Source organism: Sturnira hondurensis, unplaced genomic scaffold, assembly GCF_014824575.4.
Source record: "Sturnira hondurensis isolate 20B ecotype Veracruz unplaced genomic scaffold, ASM1482457v3 Scaffold0022215, whole genome shotgun sequence".
NCBI classification, from domain to species: domain Eukaryota; kingdom Metazoa; phylum Chordata; class Mammalia; order Chiroptera; family Phyllostomidae; genus Sturnira; species Sturnira hondurensis.
In genome coordinates, this window is record NW_028094846.1 from 5,800,034 (window position 1) to 5,819,196 (window position 19,163).

Genomic DNA, 19,163 nt, shown 5'->3' on the forward strand with positions numbered 1-19,163 from the left:
AACAGTCCAAATACAAAATGTTGAGATGATCATGAGTTGAATAAACCGAGCAAAGATGGGGAGTGAGAGAGGTGTGTGTAACCGGACTTTGGACCCGGCGGACTGGGAGGGCCTCCTGAGAAGGTTGCGCCAGATCGAGGACCTGAAAGAAGGGTCTGCATGTGCCCTGGGAACAGACTGGGAGAAAAGCGGTCCAGGGAGAGCGTGCAAAGCTCTGCCTGGGGAGTGGCCTGGCCCGTCTGTGCGGGTGAGACCAGAGGAGCCGGTGGGATGGAGCGAGTGGAGATGAGGTGGGAGAGAGGCCAAGGAAGGCCACAGGCCGAGAGCCCTGAAGGGCATGGAGAGGATTTTGGCTTTCACTGAGTAATGAAAGCCCTGAAGAATTTTTGAGCAGAGGGGTAACAGGATCACCTTGGCACCTATGCGCAAACCGACCAACAGGAGGAGGCTATTCTCTAGTCCGTGAAGGGAGCGAAGGGTGGCGGCACTGAAAGTGACCAGCAGGCGGACTCCGAATGCACCGGGCCTACAGGATACCCTGATGGGGCAGCAGATGTACCTTGTGAGAGAAAGATGAGTTGAGCCTGGTATCGCCAAGGTGTCTGCGCTCAGCACACAGAAAGCCAGGGTTGTCACTGACTGGAATGGGGGTGGGGCGGAGGCTTGGAACTCACTTTTCAACTGATTCAGTTGGAAATTCTTATCTGATATTCAAGGCACAGGCTGGAATGTTGGCTATTGAGCAGGCAGGTGGATATACAAGATAATTCTGGAAGAAGGTCTGGCCTGGATATACTGTTTCACAGATTCTATTGCCATTGATTGTAACACACACATGCCATTATATTAAGTGCTAAAAAATTTTGTTAAAAATTACTAAATTACCGCATTCCATTGCTTGTACAAATGCATCCTAATTTCAGAAATGCTAAGATCTAAATGAAATTGTGGGCTTCAAAAGTAATGAGATACAATAAATTCACGAGTTATATACATAATATTTAAAGCCATGAGACTTTAAATACATTTAAATAATATTTAAGGCCATGAGACTTTACATAATGATTAAATAACATTTAAAGCATATTCTAGGGAATACAAAGAAATAGAAAACAGAAGAGATACAAGGATTAACTGTGGAAGCACTCCAAAAGTTAAATACTAGGGGGCAAAATGATTAGAAGCTATGGGGAAGAATAGGAAGCAGCAAAGGAAGATAAAGAGGAGGATGGAACAAAGAAAAAAGGAAACTAGGAGAGAGTGGTGGCCGGGAAGGGAAGTGAAAAAGGTGTTAAAAGAAGCAGAATAAAGGACAATGGTAAATGCTGTTAACGAGCCAAATACAGTAAGTACCAAGCGTTGAGGTTTGGAGTTAGCTACATGGGAAGTCACTTGTCACCTTGACAAAGGCAGATCAGATTAAGCGGTGGAGGTAAATGCCTGGTTGCAGTAAGTTCAAGGGCTATAAAAAAGGCGAGAAGCGAAGTGGTAGGCGGAAGGCAAGCCGTGTGAGAAGTGAGTTAGTTACAGTGGGAGGAATAAGAGTGTGTTTGCATGCGGGCAGAACTGGCGGTAAGACACAGAGATGCGGGAAGGGCGGCCTCGGCTTTGGCGCAGTTCATCTGCCCTCACACCAGGAGCACAGAACCAAATGCACAGACGCAAGCTGGAGGGTGACAGGTGGTGAGGCTGTGAAGTGCTCTTCTCATTGCGCAGAGTGATCAGAACACAAAAGCAGGGAAATCACATGCTCTGGGAATAGCTCTGATGGGTTTGGTTAAGTAGTTTTGGTGGTAAATCCACAAAGGTAGGCTGGTAAAAAATTAGAGTGCTGAGGGCCACATTCAGGAGTTCTAACCTTTATTTGACGAGCACTGGGGTGTCCCTGAAAGTTTATGAGTGTGGAAGTGGGATCAGTGAGTGCAATGGGGGGCACTCAGTCTCGGGAAAAGGCCTGAGGCCCTGACCGAGGCGGTACTGATAGGCAGGGACAAAGGGACCCTGTGGGAGAAGAGCAGATAGATCCTGTTATCAGGAATGGTGTGTGGAGCAAGGGAAAGGAAAAGATAGAAAGTAACGAGAGACTCAGGTTTTGTGCTCACATACCTGGAGGATGAGGTCACGTACAGAGAGAGGGCACAGAAACAGAGCAGGCATCCAGTGAAGATGAAACGAGATGACAGTGCACCTCAGAAAGCATCTGGGACAGTGGGTCCGGGGTGATGAAGACAGAAGAGTGACAGAGATATCTGGGAGTCTGTGGTCTACAAAGAGACACCATCCGATGTTGGGAATGAATGAGTGTCATCCACAGAGTACGGAGAAAACAAAGTCCCAGAACACAGCCATCCTACTCCTTGGTGGGCAGGAGAGGAAGGAACAGTCAAAGACAGACAGAACAGCATTTAGACAGATGAGAAGATACCCGTAAGACTACGGGTATAAGCTACACACTTCTACAAGAGTTCCTGTATCAAGGAAGTAGTCAACAATATTATCAAATGCTGGGGACAAATCAAGTAATGTAAGGACTGAGAGAAGCTTTTGGAATAGAAAATTGGAAATTTTAAGAGAGTTTTAGTTCAGCCCCAGCTGGTGTGGCTCAGTGGACTGAGAGTTGGCCTGTGAACCCAAGGGTCGCTGGTTCGATTCCTAGCCTGGGTTGTGGGCCAGGTCCCTGGTGGTGGTGCGGGGGGTGATATGTGAGAGGCAAACACACATTGATGTTTCTCTCCCTCTCTTTCTCCCTCCCTTCCCCTCTCTCTAAAAATAAATAAATAAATAAATAATCTATAAAAAGAAAGAGTTTTAGTTCAGTAGTGGGAATATACACAGGAACTGCAATATACAAGCCGAAAGGTCTCAGATGAAGTATGAGGTGCACAATCAAGGTTGGGTGATTTTTAGGTCAGGAAGAAGGAATTGGAAGGGGAAAGGGGAAACGGTTGAAAACAGGAAGAAAAAAATGGGATCAAAAATGCAACTAATGACATATGATTTAGAAAAAAGGAGAAAACTTGAGTTTTGTCAAGAGATGAGAATGGTAAAATACAGCACAACTCTACAGTGAGAGAAAGGAAATGTAAAGGATTCCAGAGAGAATCTATGAACAGTATAATAAAAAGTATTCAGTAACTATTAGTTGAAGTAGTAACAGAGATGAAGAAGACTGGAGCCGGAAACTTAAAATACTGTAGAAAAAACCTAAAATAACCATTCTAGGAAATTCTAGAAGGTAACAAGAAATAATTTTAAAACCCCCTGAGCGGCACTGGGGCACACAGAGGACACAGTCCAAGAATTTTCCTTGGGTTTACCTGGACTGGGGTCAATGTTTGCCAATAGCTCCAAATGGGGTCTCAGTCGGTTCAAGTTTGCTGGGTCTCCAGTCCGCTGGAGAGCAATTGTTAGTTCCTGAACACTTTGTGCAAAAGAGGCTGGAGTCTGCAACTTAAAAAAGAAAAATATTAACATCCCCAAAGGCCAGATAATCCCTTTAAAATAAAAATTATTTACAATGTTCACACTCATTTGCCCAATTTATTAAATTTAATTTCGATCCTCCCGCACATGCCACACGTTGGCCAGATTGGATTACCTGCTACTACCTGAGCGAACCCTGCACTTCTCTGCGTCTACAGAGCTTGGCCTACCCCATCTGCTGCCGGTCCTCACAGGGGAGAACTGTCTTGGCTCTCAGCTGGGAAGTACTCTTCCCATTTTATGTTCTCACAGTCTGGGTGTTGGGATCCTTTCAAATAGCTGAAATTTGGAAATACAGTCTAGAGGTCATGCTATACAAAGGCAAGAACAATGAAGCTGAACTCAGTTGGAGTTGGAGTTCAAGTTCTCTTATAGGCCAAAGATCATGACACTGGCTATAACCTTTACAGACTCAGCCTGAAGTGCATGTGTTGTATGGACTAAATAATTTCCAAAGTCCACTGAAACTCCAAAAAATTCTAATTCAGTTTGGGATTCTTGGAATCCACCAGGTTGTATATTTTCCTAAGGCTTAATGCATTAACTTCCTTATGCTGCCCATATATGACCTTTAACAGGAAAAAAGGCTGATTGTGTGATAATAACCTAGGGTTTATACTTGGAAAAATTAACTGTTCATTAACACAGATGAGAATATTTTCCTTGCAAAAGGTTACTCTATAAAAGATAATTTTTCTTTAAAAGCATTTAGTTTAAAAGACATGGAAAATAACATTACTACTAGAATGCTGACATATCTATATTTAATTTTTTTAATCTGTACATGTTTTTATAATCAGTTTATAAAATTATGGTTTGGGCTACCTTTGATATTATAACAAAACATTTTTATGTTGCGATCCACAAAAGTAACTGTCTGATATAATGGCAATACCCCTGGTATCTAACACAAAGACTTAATGAAAATATTTCGCTAATTTTTAAAAAGAAATTAAACATTATTTATCAGTTCAAGGAAGTATCTGTTCTGATATAACTGTAATTTTAATAGCCATAAAACAGTGTTCTGAGCAGATAGTTCTTAACTTTTTTAACCATCCCCTCATTTTCTCCTTTATAAATAACATAGCAATTAATACTTTTGAGCTCATAGCCTTTGTGAAAGTTTTGATTATTTCCTTAAAATAAATTATTAGGAATACTAAGTTTGGTCAAAGGACATGAATATTTTCAATTTTTATTCACTGATGCTTCCCAAAAGATCTGTAACGCCTTTTACAAGCCATCAGCAATGTATGAGCACATACGTTTCTTCTACTAATTAAACAAGCAGCATTTGATTTGTCACTGTTTTAAATGTGTATTTAATTATAATTACTATTGGGGCTGAACTCTACCCAATCAACTAGACAGATTTCTCCTTTGTGAACTGTTAATTCAAATTTCATTGTCTATTAATTTACTAGGATAACTGCTGTTATCAATTTTAATAAATCTCCCCACTGTTCAGTACAGTAGCCATTAGCAACATGTGGCTATTTAAATTAATTAAAGTAAAAATTTTAGTTCATCAGTTGCACAAATCACATTTCAGTTGCTGAATAACCATGTGTGTGCTCTGGCTGGCTAGCTCCATTAGTTAAGAGCATCATCCTAATACACCAAGGTCGAGGGTTCAATCCCTGATCAGGGCATATACCAAAAAAAACCCAATGAACACATAGATATGTGGAACAAAAAAGCGATGTTGCTTTTTCTGTCTCTCCTTTCCTCCCCACCCCTCAAAAACCAATTAAGAAAATACCCATGTGTGGCTAATGATCACCGTACTGGACAGTGCACATACAAAACACTGTATTATCACAGCAAGTTCTGTCATTCTATAGGATAATAATACACCCCATACACTGCAAAGCTTGTTAATCAGTTTGTTGTGTGAAGGTCTCTGGATAGTAAATTCAAGTTCTTGCTCATAATGTGAGAAAATTACTACAGGACATACACCTAGTTACACAGTCCAGTTCAGACAATAGGTCAACTTCCTTGTAGAATCTTTATTAAAAAAGTCAAGATTCCCTTCAGTGGTAGAAAGCTACTTCTTTAAGAGATCATCACTAGGGTTTCAATATGTTATAATCAGTCAGTTGCACAATTTTAGACCTACGAGCTGCAGGTAAAGTTTGGTAAGTGGTTATGAACATGGATGCTAGAGTCGGAACACCCTGGTTCAATCCAGGTCTGCTGCAGGAGGAGCGCACTTGACCTCTTGGCCTCTGTGCGGAAGGGATCGTACAGCACTGTGAGTGAATCCATGAGTACATGAATGAGTACATGAATGAGTACATGAATGAATCCATGAGTACATGAATGAGCACATGAATGAATTCTTTACGTCACCGGGGACGCGCCCAGTCAGCTCTCAGTGAGTGATAAACACCTGGGCAACATCTTGACCTTATTTCTCCCAATTAATGGTAGGGTGGACTCTAAAGTATATAATCTCTATGGTTATAAGTATGTATGGTAAAATAGTAAAAATTAAATACTATTATTGAACATAATATATTTACATACATTCTAAGGCTTTTTAAAGTGCTTTCATATATTTCATATTGAATTACAACACATTTATAGTATATTCCAGTTTTTTTCTTAGTATGCTCCTGTTTTAAGAAAATTAAAAATAGCTCTTAGAGTCAGAAATAAATAATGGAGGCTGACCTAAAATTCATGTATACTCTACTAATTTTTTCATCACAGCACACAACAGATAAAGCAGAAGTAAGTTTACTGAAAATTTGATCAAATTTAGAACGGCTGGTAACTTATGTGAAATTTTTCTGGCTGAGGATATAGGAAACCTCAACGCGAACATCTTCCAGACCTTAAGTGGCTGCTGTGAGCCGACAGCAAAGGTGCTCAGACACTGGGTTTAACTAACACAGTGAGCACAACTTGGGGAACAGTGAGAGAAGGGAGGCAACGACATGAGCGACGAGAGCCCAGAGGAACGAGCGAGCGCGCAGTGGATAAAGTGCCAGTCAAATCCTATACAAACGATGTCCATTATACCCCAACTCAGACCAGTCTGTACAGGAACTGAGGAGTCTCACAGTACTACTCTCGTTAACACACATTCGTAAATAAATGAATTACCAGTCCAAGAAGAGAGAAACAAACAAAGGTCTACCTTGTCAATGATGGACTGCATGTGAGATTTGTGAGACTGGTCTCCGTAAAGCAGTGAGGACCACTGGTCTGGCGCGATGCGCAAGCCTGCTTCCATCGCGATCTGCACGATCTGGGAGTCGTGCTCCCGCCGCAGCGCTTCGTAGGTTCTAAACTCTTCCTTTAGCTGCATCAGAGAAGAGTCTTCATCACGTTTGGTGACCTGTTCGACACATAATCTTGTCATGAGTCCAAGAAAGAACAAAATGGGCTTATACTTTGTAAGAGCCTTTACAGATAATGGGTAATTTTTAATGTAACAAATTTCTTTTAGTAACAACAGCAAGATTAAAATGGAGCACGCCCTTTTGGCAATAAAACATTTCCCTTTTACTGATGTCGAAATTGTCTGGAATGAATGTGAGCTGGAACAAATCCAAAGACCTTAACACATAATGCACTTTAAAGTGTACATGTGTGTATATTATGCATTAGTGAAAAAAATACTAACACAAGTACGATTATTCTGAAAAAACAACGTACACTTGTTTTCCGTAACTGTGGTATATTACTGCAGGGTCTGCCTGGTGTTGAGCTAACTGGTACCCATAACTGGAGTTCTGGATGCTGGTGTGACTCTAAAGATGACTAATTTTATGTGGCTTAATTCTCCATGGAGTTTTGTAGGGTGAGCCACCAAAAGAAAGCGTAAATTCTGAGATGCTAAACTACAACCATGCTAACAATATCTTTTAGTAATTAAAATAATTAACACTTATTGAGCATTTAGCATGTGCCAGTCAATGTATTAAGCTCCCTTACCAACTGTTATATTGAAGTGTTAACTCATTTAATTCTCCCAACTTGTTGAGGTGAATGCTATTGTTCTCATGACCAGTAATTCACACTTTTAAGTCAAGCTGAGTTTTGGCCAAATCCTTAACATATCAAAGTAAGACACTTTATTTTTGTCTAGGATCACCTTGTATCCTAACACATTTTAGAATGTATTTTGCCTACAAACCTTTTAGGACTCAAATTCCTCTAGCAGAAAATTTCCATTGAAGAAACTACAAAATGTTGTAGTCAAGACTTCTAGGTCGTACGGATACAATCTTCTAAAGCATATTCCATTCTTATTACAAGATAGAACTTAAATTGTTAGGTAAGTCCACAGAAAGACCAAATAAATTTTTTTAAAAAATCAAGAACTACAGTTACAAAAAGGAAACATATTTTGCCACTGTTAAAAAGCAAGTTGAGCCTGGCTGGTGTAGCTCAGGGGATTGAGCACGGGCCTGCGAACCACACGATCGCGGTTCGATTCCCAGTCAGGGCACATGCCTAGGCTGCAGGCCAGTCCCAGCAGGGGACTCATAAGAGGCAACCATACATTGATATTTCTCTCCTTCTCTCCTTCCCTTCCCCTCTAAAGATAAATAAATAAAATCTTTTAAAAAAAAAAAAGCAAGTTGAAAGACCAAATGCATATGCATACGTGTGAGAACACCTCCCCAACACAGGCTAACCCTCGGTAACACGGAGACTGTGCTCTCTGTGTGCTGTACTGGGTGGGGTTCCCTGGACTCGGCTCTCAAAAGTTCCTGTGACAACCACCAGGGGTTTCCAGGAGATGCAACGTCCGAAGTCCTAGAACTGTGCTGTGCTGAGAACCACCAGAATTGTCCCTCGGCTTGAAAAGCTGCTCGAATGGAAACGAGAGGAATGGAAATGAATGGAATGGAAATGGGGACTCACGAGAGGCAACCATATATTGATATTTCTCTCCTTCTCTCCTTCCCTTCCCCTCTAAGGATAAATAAATAAAATCTCAAAAAAAAAAAAGAAAGACAGACAGATGGCTATTTCCATCTTTTCTTCCCTCTCTGTCTCCATTCTTCTCTCTCTAAAAACCAAGCATCAAAATTTTTTAAATAAAATAAATTTTTTACATTAATTCTGTATACTTTCCTGTTGCTCTTGTGGGCCATTTTATTCTTTTCAAAAAATGAAAGAACAGAATTTAGTAGGATGCCTAATGTCAGATTTTTTTTTTTTTTTAGTTTAAGTGTCAGGTGAGGGAATGGGGTGACCTCAGGAATGGATTTCCATGTAGCTTGGGTGGATTAACAACATTTTAGAGATATGCCTCCCTGGTCCACACAGCACGGGTTATATGCTGCATCACAAGCAAGAAGCCTTGACTTTAGGAAGTCAGGAAAACGAGATGAAGAATAAGTGAGACATAGAGGGCACCAGTGTGGGAAGCAGTATGGAACTGACCTGGAGTACGAAGAGTCTGCCCAGCATTCCTACCTATCCTGAAACCCACACGGCAAACGGAGCCCCAGTGCCCTACGTGTAGAACTAACTGTCTCTGAACAAACAGCCAAATACAGCTCATTTCCTGCTTCAGTGACTCTCTCTATTCAGACCATTTCCTTTTGTATCTTGGTGGAAAACTGACACAGCTTATTAAGTCTCTCCAAACACAAAAATCTCTAAGGCTTGGTCTGATCTATATTGTTCAATATCTAACATCCAAATTTAATATAAAGAGATTTAACTATAATAGGAAACTATCTATATTCTTTCAAGAGAAAAGTGAATTTTCTGCAAAGACACAGGCACCTTGATTGAACTGCAAGCTGCACTACTCGCTTAGGGACAGGACAGTGTCCCCTCCAGGCAGAAGCGTGGCAGGGTTCATACCTTGAAGCAGGAGGCACGATAGAGGAGCTGGACAACGTGCCCGATGCTGGTTTTGGACGCTTGAGGGAACCGAGGCTCCAACCTTTGCACCACAAAGAGAACCAACACTTTTCTTGACAAAGCAGAACCATCTTCTAAGGCCAGGAGAACCAGCTTTAGAGCTTCCTCCTGCATTGCTAGGAAAAGGTGGGCAAAATCAAAATTTACCACGTGCAGGGACAAGATAAATCCACTTATTAGAAGGGCAAAATTCAGTCATTTTTGCAGGTATCACCTGATAAACTGATAACACAGTAATAGATGGTCACAGTTAAACTTTTTAAGCTTTGGGGGGCATTTTTGTATTATAGTATGTGTATTTTATTTAGGAAAGCATATAAAAAGTTAATACATCTGAGAAAAACTTTATCGAAATGAACAAACTTTGGCATTAAGGGAAGTTTTAAGTGCTCTGAAAAACTACCGTGGAATTGCCCACGTCACGATTACCAAATGGGATATTGCTCGATAATAACAGAATCTGCAATGAACTAGCCTTTGTACATATTTCTAGTTCCTACATCACACTTTGAGAACTGCTAGCACAGTAGCCATGAAACTGAACTCTATACCTGGTCCAAGGAACTGGCAGCCCCGGGCCCTGACCGCCGCCCAAAGATTCGAAGAGAGCTGTTGAGGGTTCTGGTGCTGGAGGATGAGCTCTGTGACCGTCCTCTCGCCCAAAGAGCGTGCTGCCCGCATGGCCCGAATCCTGCCTTCTTCTTCCACGAGCTGGCAGTGGACCAGAGTCACCAGCTTTCTCTGCATCGGGCGACTTAGAACACTCTGGGTCGTGCTATTCAGACCCACTCCTTTAAAAGAGAGTAGAAAGTCATTCCTCAGTTTACAAGGCAATTTCAGAGGCCGAGAAAACATCCTCTGATGGGCTGATTGACTTAGGGGGTATATGAACAGTTCTGGGTTTTGCTGGGGTATCTAAAATGAGTAATACAATTACGCAAGTGAGGCATTTTTAGAAGCACACAAAAGCTCTTACCTCATGCAACTATTCATGACATTAAACATACCCTTACTCATTTTAATCATGGAGAAATAAGGATCGAGAGGCCAGATCATAACACTTAATTGAAGAGCCACAACTGGAGGTCACGACAATTCTGGCATGTTAGTTCATAGCGGTTACTCGAATCTTCCCAACGATACCAGGCTGTAATGGCCAGACACTACCAGCGACCTCCAGTTTCACTACATCCCCTGCAGCACACCATATAAGAGTGAGTCGAGGGCAGAAGATTCAGAGCTGCCCAATGCTAGCGAGCCCTTCTGAAACTGTTCTTGCATTTCCACTTGTATTTTCTTCTGCAGCGCATTCAAGTAATGTTTCCAACATCACCTAAACCCCCACTCATTACTGTATTTGGTGTGGTTTGTAATGATGTCATTTAGGACCAGTGAGTCTGGTTCACAATAAATAAATGAATTTCATTAACATTCATTTAATAAACACTGGCTTGGCACTGATAACTGCATCCCACTCACCTCTAGCACTGCTGAGTGGTTTCAGGTACAATGCTAATTCTTCTACACATTTCTTGGCTTCTTCATAATGCTTCGTGTCTTCTACCCCACTACACAGAGTAATGGGCGGCTGCTCAGGGACCTGGAGGCCAGAAGAAAGGTCTTCTTCAGTGCTCACTAACCAACAAACAGCAGTGGTACCGAGTGTGCATGTGCACCGCCACTAACCCCGGTGACATCAGAACTCCCACTAAATTTACTGAATGATTTTTTACTTTTTAAAGATTTTACTCACTAATTTTTAGAGAGAGAGGAAGGGAGGGAGAAAGACAGAGAGAGAAACATCAATCAGTTGCCTCTCCAACAAGAGACCTTGGCTTTGCAGCATGATGCCCAATTAACTGAGCCGTACCGGTCAGGGCTATAGTTACTGGATTCTTAAAAGAACTCCACGCTGTTTTAACTGCTACCCCCACCATATAGTCCTTCCCAAGCCCTACCAGCCCTACAGAAGAACTAATCTATCAATATTTCCTGTTTCCATGGATTTGCCCATTCCGGACATTCCATATAAACAGAACCATAGAATCATACAACAACTTCCCAAATGACTGCACTGTCTGCACTCCCACCAGCAATAAGTGAGTTTGTTGTGCCACAGCCTCGCCAGCATTTGGTGCTGTCCGTGTTTCAGATCTTAGGTATTCTAATTGATGAGTTGTGTGGTAGTACTTCAGTTTAAATTTGCAATTCCAAATGACAATGATGCTGAGCTCATTTATTTGTTCACTTGCCATCTCTGTATCTTCTCTGGTGAGGTGTCTATTCAGATCTCTGTCCATTTTAAAAGTATGGTCTTTTTATTAAGTTGTAAGAGTTCTTTGTATATTCTAGACACAAATTTCTTACTAGACAGATGAGTTACAATAATTTTCTCCCATTCTGTGGGTTTTGTCCACTCTCTTGACAATGTTCTTTGAAGCTCAAAGTTTAAAATTTTGATTTACTTCAATTTATCTTTTGTCTTGTGCTTTTGCCTACTCAAAGGTCACCAACATACACAGGCCTACATTTCTTGTAAGGTTCCATAGTGCTGGCTCCTACAGTGGGTCCTTTGATCCACTTTGAGTCTACTTTTGTATGTGGTGTGAGGTGGAGGTCCAAATTCATTCTTTGACATTTGGATATCAAGTTTTCCCAGAACCATTCGTAGGAAAGACTGTCCTTTCCCAGTTGAATGGTTTTGGCGACCATGTCAAAAATCATCTGACCATACATGGGGTTTATTTCTGAACCCCCCATTCTGTTCCACTGATCTAAACACGTCTTCATACCAGTACCACACCCACTCGATCACTCTAGATTTGCAGGTTCAATATCAGAAAGTGTGATTCCATATGAACTTTAGGATAAACTTTTCTACTTTTAAAAAAAACAAAGAACACCACTGGGATTTTGAGAGAGCTTGCACTAAATCTGTAGATTACCTTGGGTCATATTCCATCTTAATAATATGAAGTCTTCCTAGCCATAAGCAAAGGATGTCTTTTCATTTATTTATGTCTTTTTAAATTCCAGCAATGTTTTGTAGTTTTCAGGGTACCGGTCTTCCACCTCTTTTGCTAAATTTATTCTTTTTTGATGCTACTATAAGCGTAACTGTTTTTTAAATTTCTTGTCGAACTGTTCACTGTTAGTGTATAGATATGCAACTGATTTTTGCTTGTTGATTTTATATCCTACAACTTTGTTTAACTAATTTATTAGCTCTACCAGTTTTTAGAAGGAAATATTTATGTGTTAAAATACATACTATTCTATCCCAGAAATTTCACAAACATTAGCTGTTTGTTAAGACATGAAAGGTTTTACATAATTTTGTAACTCGGTGTCACCCCAGGAAATTCAATGGAAAAAAAAAAACATATGACAAGGCCTTACTTATTTTGTAGAAAAAGAACCAGTTCATCCTTAAATATCTCTAGGAAAACAAGTAAGCCTTGATTATTTGTCATTAAAATATTATATTTCTCAAGTTGTTACCTCCTAATAAGCCAATTTTTAAAACGTTTCCAAAATGTCATACTGGAATTTTCAAAATAAAAAGAGAAGTGACTCTGAAATAAAAAGTGCAGGAAGGAAAGAAAAATAATCAGCTGTACTCCCCCCGACAAATGTTTGGTAGTATCGCTGGTGACACTTTTGGTAAGAACTGTCCCTCTACCTCCAACACACATAACATTGACCTTCTCTGCTTTATGGCAGCTTTTAGGAAGATATCAGCAGGGTGAGAGTCAAAGTTCCAAATGTTTATCCAGATAGTACTTTACGGTGAACAGAGGTACTTCAGACTCCCATTATGCAAATTAACCTGGTAAGGGATTATTTAAGTGACTCACACACAGCCTCTCCCGTGAGCCCTTCTGGGGACATCACAGCACTTTCAGAACTAGCGCACTACTGTCACAGGTGCCCAGGGACACCTGCTCCTACTCTAGATACCTGGCTCCCAAGGCCGTGCGCTTCAGTTTTTGTTGCCTTCTTCACCTTTCATTTATTTCGGTTAGTGTCTACGAAGTTAAACTCTCAAGCAGCTTCACTTTTCTTATTAAGTAAAATGCGACGGTTCTATGGGTAATATTTTCCTCCTAAGAGGTCCTTGTGACTTACTTCTTAGGTTTCGCTAGCGATCTGAATAGCTAAGATTGCTGAGAAAGCCTAAACGCCGGATTAGATTGTTACTGTACCAGGACGAGACTCACTGGACTGCCACCTCACTCTCTTAACAGGACAAAATAAAGGGCTTGCATAGCACTGAACAGAATTCTATCTATTTAAATAGAGGGCAATACTACTCAGTTTTTTCTCAGCAAGAAAACACAGAGAGAGAAATTACAAAGTGTCATAAGTCACACACCATACCTGAGCACCCACTAGCTGCAGCAATGCCGAGTTCACTGGGAGGAGCTCAATGTCTGTATTGATAGTGGTCTGGTCGAATGGGCAAGCCTTGCGGTGGAGTTTATTCAGGCACATCTTGCAGACAGTATGGCCACAACCCAAACTGATGGGCTTTCGAATTGTTTCGTCGAAAGTCTGAGTGCAAATCGGGCAGGAAAGGAAATCCGTCCACTGTGGAGCTTGTACAGGCATTGCTTCTGGAGTTACAATTCACTAACACACACGCGCACACACACAAATATCTAAAGCAAAGATTCCACTGGAATCAAAAATCTTTGAAAAAAGTTTATCTTTTTTTAAATATTTTCTGTAGATATAGTCAGCACATAGTGTGAAATATAACCTGGAAAACAAAGAAAAAGAAAAAAAAATGAGTCCTTCTTCAACAATTAAACTGTGTCTTCTCATCCCACTACCCACAGCCTTTTATACCCCAGCTATGTCACTGCAGTCCATCTTTTTGCACTTTTACAGAATTAGAGCCATAATGAAACATTTGGTCTCAGCCCCACAGTTTAAAGACTGGGGACAAACTCCAAAAGACGAAATAACTTGCCTAAAGTGATACTTGAAGTTAATAAGAAAATTAAAAAGAACCAGGACCTAAGTCTCTCAAATTTATCTAAATCTATGCTTGTTTTATACTTAAAAATTAGCATTTTTAAAATTCATTGATTTGAAGAGGGAGACAGACAGACCTACAGACATCAATTTGTTGGTCCCAAAACTCACTCATTCATTGGTGGATTCTTCCATGTGCCCTGATTGGGGATTGAACCTGCAACCTTGATGTATTGGGACAACGTTCTACCCAGCCAGGGTCTAAAACTTAGCCTTTTTAAAGGCGGTTAATAATATTCTGGTTTTTGATCTGTACACCAGTTGCATGAATCTGTTCAATTGTGAAATTTCAGTAAGTTCTACACTTATGATATATACACTTAATAAGAGGGTTTTAAAAAAAATTGGCCTAAGAGAAAAACTACCTTAAAATACTTTATCATCAAATGTGGCACGGGTAATAAGATAAAAACAGACTAGATTTTTTAGGATTTATTTTTAAGGGTTTTACATATTCTTAAGAGTTTACTTTACTAGTAGATATCATTAAGCCCCAGGCAGGACCTATACTCTTTGCTACAGGATGTTGAGTTAGAACAACACAATTAGTATTATTTACTCCAAGAGATTTTTTTAATCCTCCAACTTTAAGAATGACAGAGTAATTATAACTTACCAGAATTTTCACTGCCTACACTCTGTTTGTGGTGGAGGATAAAAGCCAAATCACAAAACTCATCACCTATGTGTAACAGAAATTTCTTTAAGTATAAAGCCCTACCAGAAGTGTCTAGCACGTATCTCAAACAATACCTATTACATTTCCTCTAACTGTAGCATCTAAAAATGACAGCTGATGCAGACAGCTGTAAAGTAACAGTATTACAAATTCCTAAAGATTTGATTGTGCTTAGCAGAGACTATTTACGAAGACTTTAAAAATCTCGTTTAAGCTGTAATCACCTACAAAAGTAATCTATGCATTGTACTCTTCAAGTATTCCGTTTAATTCATGTTTTATTGAAATAACTCCACCTTAAACACAAGCCCATTGTTGATGAGAACAGTTTCTAGGAATACAAAACTTGTATCCACTCACCCAGCAAATATTTAACTAAGCGCTGCTACGTGCCAGACTCTGCTTGAACTGCCAGAGAAACAGTGAGATGGCAGAGTCATGACATCTGCCCTCTGAGTAACCTCGGTTTTGTCTGGGTTTTGGTGAAGCGCGCCACCAGACACATGGACAATGTAAAAACACTTAATGCTCTTGTAGGCAGTCACCAAGGTAATTTCACATTCAAAATCTAAGTTATCTGCATGTACGTTCAAATGGTCCCTGCAATAACAACATATAATAGAAGGACTGCCCAACTTTTGATGTCTATGTTTTAATTATACTTTCTTTTAAAAAGTATTTTGCTTATGCTAATTACAGTTGTCCCAATTTTCCCCTTAGTCTCCCCTCCACTCAGCCACCCCCCAATTATAAATACTTTTAATAAAATAGATGGTGAGTAGCTACAAATATGTTTATATGAAATTATTACTACTTTACACACTGAGACTACCACCTGGAATGCTAAAAAAGACAACACAGTTTCTGGTTATTCTACTGAATAGTAAAGCAAATGCCCCAGTTATGCACGGGGCTGCAGAATGCTCCAAAATAGAGAACAAGAAAAGCAAAGTGTTTAGAGGACACAATCTCAAAACATGAACTGGCTATCAGTCAGAAAATGTTTGCTGACAGATTCAAGTATCATCCACACGAACGTTTCTCTAGATTAGCATGGTTTTATATTAACACCAATAAAGGAACTGGTCCAGATGTCAATCCCTGAAAGGCAAAGTTAACAGCTCCTTTCTTTTTACTAGTATGGCCTGCAGAGAACTTGAAATTTGCTAATCATAAAGTTAAGATAAAACACATCACTTTATTCCCTTGAACACTATAAACTATACAAACCCCAAAGAACACAACAATAAATGTTTTACCACCCACCATTATAAACTTTGCTACTTATACGACCAAGTGTCACATACTGAGCTAAACGCCTTACATACAGCAAATCTATAAAGGGCAGGTAATTACAATACCCTGTTTACAGATATAAAAATGGAGGTTTAGACAGGCTCAGTAAGCTACAGAGAAATAGAGGTGAGATATTAACCCAGATATTCTGGCTCAAACTCTTAACTGTATCACCACCCATAGTTTAAAGGTTAATTATAAGGAAGGAAGAACTACTTGCAGTTTCATTTAAAAGTCAATGTCACAGAGCTGCATTGCCTACCAGCTACTGACTTCACAGTATTCTGTTCTTCTGGCGAGCTCGCTGCCAAATCTAATGGGCAGGTCATTGTTCTGACGGTAACTGTCTTCTCAAGGAGGTACGACCCAGAGGACTGCTCCCTCCTTCTTGGAGGGTCAGTGAGCCACAACACTTCCCTCAGGCTTCCCAACTCACTGGCTGTGCTTCCGAGCTCTTAATTCCCGAATTTTGCAGTCACCATGCCTCTGTCTCGAGTTTCTTTTTCTCATTCTCTAGCTAACAGTCTGAAATGGCTTCCTAGTACATTCGGAATAAAACTGGGATTTCTTATTCTGGCTTACAAAGCCCTAAGTGAGATGACCTGTAATTTAGCTCCAACTTTCTCTCACCCTTGTCCCCGTCACCCCATCACTCTCCAGCTGCTCACGTGAAGCTTAGTCCCATCACACAATGTCAGTACTGGGTTGGTCAAAAAGGCCATTACTTTTTTTCCATAAAAGACACATTTTCCATTTTTCACCAATAACTTCACAGATACGGTTATTTTAAGTATGTCGGCTATCTCCTGCTACTGGCTTCCCATGGGTAGAGGTCAGGGGTGCTGCTAAACATCTTCCAGTGAGTGAGACAGCCCACAGCAGAGAGTTACTTGGGCAAAATATCAATAGAACCAAGAAACTTCGCAAACCACTTCTGACATGTTCCACCACTCACAGCACCTTCTCCACACACTGTACACACTTATTTTTGCATTTCAGTTTCGTTTCTTACCTTTCTTGAAATAATAAAGTGTAATGCACTGAAAATGATGCATATATTCTTCCATCTTTAACATTAAAATGGCTGCACAAAAATCCATCAGTTTTGATACTTTTTTAAAGTGCATGCTGATAGGACAGCTGTCATGATACAATCTTAATGAAAGTGTTTCAAACGAAGTTAAAGACAACTAAGCACTCCCACAGCCATTGCAGGGGAAAAACACTAAACGAACGTTGTGGCCAGCCCAGTACTAGCCTCTCTAATGTTCGTATTGGAGGCCACCCGTTACCATTCTTAACAGAAGCCATCAAAAATGTCAACTCTTCAGAAGACCTCCCTGACCACCTAAAACCCTTAAATAACCTCTAAATCCCTCCGTAGTCCATCACCGTATTTAAATTCTGTATCAAACATGTCCGTCATCTATAAGTTGCATTTTCTTGCTTACGTTTTAATGTTTTTATTCGTCTATATTCTCCTATTAGAATACAGACTATATGAGCAAAGAACTGTCATCTGTGCTGCTCACTATGCAAGCTAGAGCCACTCATTACAATTCCAGCACACTGAAAGTTTTACATGTAATTTCAGAGTTCACAGAATGGTGAAAATCTACTCATATCTCTAGGGCATTTAAATACGCAAACCTTTCTTTCATGAATCTTAAAATCTGAGATTTCCATTTTCCAGAAGCATGGAATATGGAACAGGCAGAAAAAATGGTCAACGTCTGTTTTACAAACTTAAAACACCTCACTGATCTCTCACATGAGTTCAGATCAGCGCTGTTATATAAAAAGTTTTCCAAATTATTCTGTTGCAACAAGAATTGTCTTAAGAATCACAAAGCTTTATTGTAAAAGGTATCTAAGGGAACATCAAGTTCTAGCCTAATTTTTCAAGATGAGATAACAAATATTTATTTATGTTCCTATAATAACAAGTGCTACAAAACCTTTTGAAATATCTCTTTTCATTTCATCTTTAAAACCCAGAGAATTTGGAATCATCTTCCCTCTTTTTTACAGAGAACTAAAATAACATTTGGAAAACTTGTCCAAGATCACATGCATAGTAAGTGGCAAAGCCAAGTCACAACCACCTCAGGTTAATACCTGACACTACAGCCCATGTAACTTCTGCTACACTGGCTGGACACAGTAGAGACCAAAGTCAAGCAACACGAATCCACTGCAAATCATGCAGCTTAAGGGTGGCAGAGTGGGGGTTAGAAACCAAGCTGCTGAATCGCTAGTTTCAGTGCCCTCCTCCCCTCTGAATCACCCTGTGCATAAACCCATCGCTGACCCTCTGAATTTAAAAACACCTTCACATAGTAAAGCTACAATTAGCACCCTGGCCAGGTAGATCAACTGGTTAGAGCACCATCCAGATACACCAAGATTATGGGTTCAATCCCGGGTCAAGGCACATGCAAGATTCAACCAATGAATACGTAAGTGGAACAACAAATCTATGTCTTTCTCCCTCTAAAAATCAATAATAAAAAACTACAGTTAATGATACTTGCCTTAGATAAGGCATCCATTAACCTTGGAAATGATATGTAAACCATGCACATGCTCATTCTTCTGGAAATACAACCTATGACTTTTATCAGATTCTCAAAAGATTTTGCTTGCAGGGCACAGAATAAGAATCATTGACCCAGATATACTGAAATACAGTAACAGTTGAAAACATAAGAATATAGAAAAAATAGAAACAGTGCATTATATAAATGTACACTTCCTCTGCATT

The 19,163-nt window shown here is 40.1% G+C and overlaps 1 protein-coding gene across 2 annotated transcripts in view; it reads right to left on the reverse strand.

Moving 5' to 3' along the window:
• Positions 1–19,163, reverse strand: part of RC3H1 (ring finger and CCCH-type domains 1) — a 62,413-nt gene that overhangs the window by 23,198 nt on the left and 20,052 nt on the right. The window contains exons 2-7 of one of the 2 annotated variants that reach the window (XM_037035265.1): positions 13,765–14,146; positions 10,864–10,984; positions 9,936–10,175; positions 9,325–9,500; positions 6,635–6,835; positions 3,318–3,444 (exon numbers count right to left, since the gene is read on the reverse strand). In XM_037035265.1, coding sequence (XP_036891160.1) covers positions 3,318–3,444; positions 6,635–6,835; positions 9,325–9,500; positions 9,936–10,175; positions 10,864–10,984; positions 13,765–13,995 — 1,096 coding nt within the window. In that variant the 5' untranslated portion in view covers positions 13,996–14,146. Of the gene's footprint in view, positions 1–3,317; positions 3,451–6,634; positions 6,836–9,324; positions 9,501–9,935; positions 10,176–10,863; positions 10,985–13,764; positions 14,147–19,163 lie in introns of both variants that reach the window. The other variant, XM_037035264.1, reaches the window with a different exon arrangement.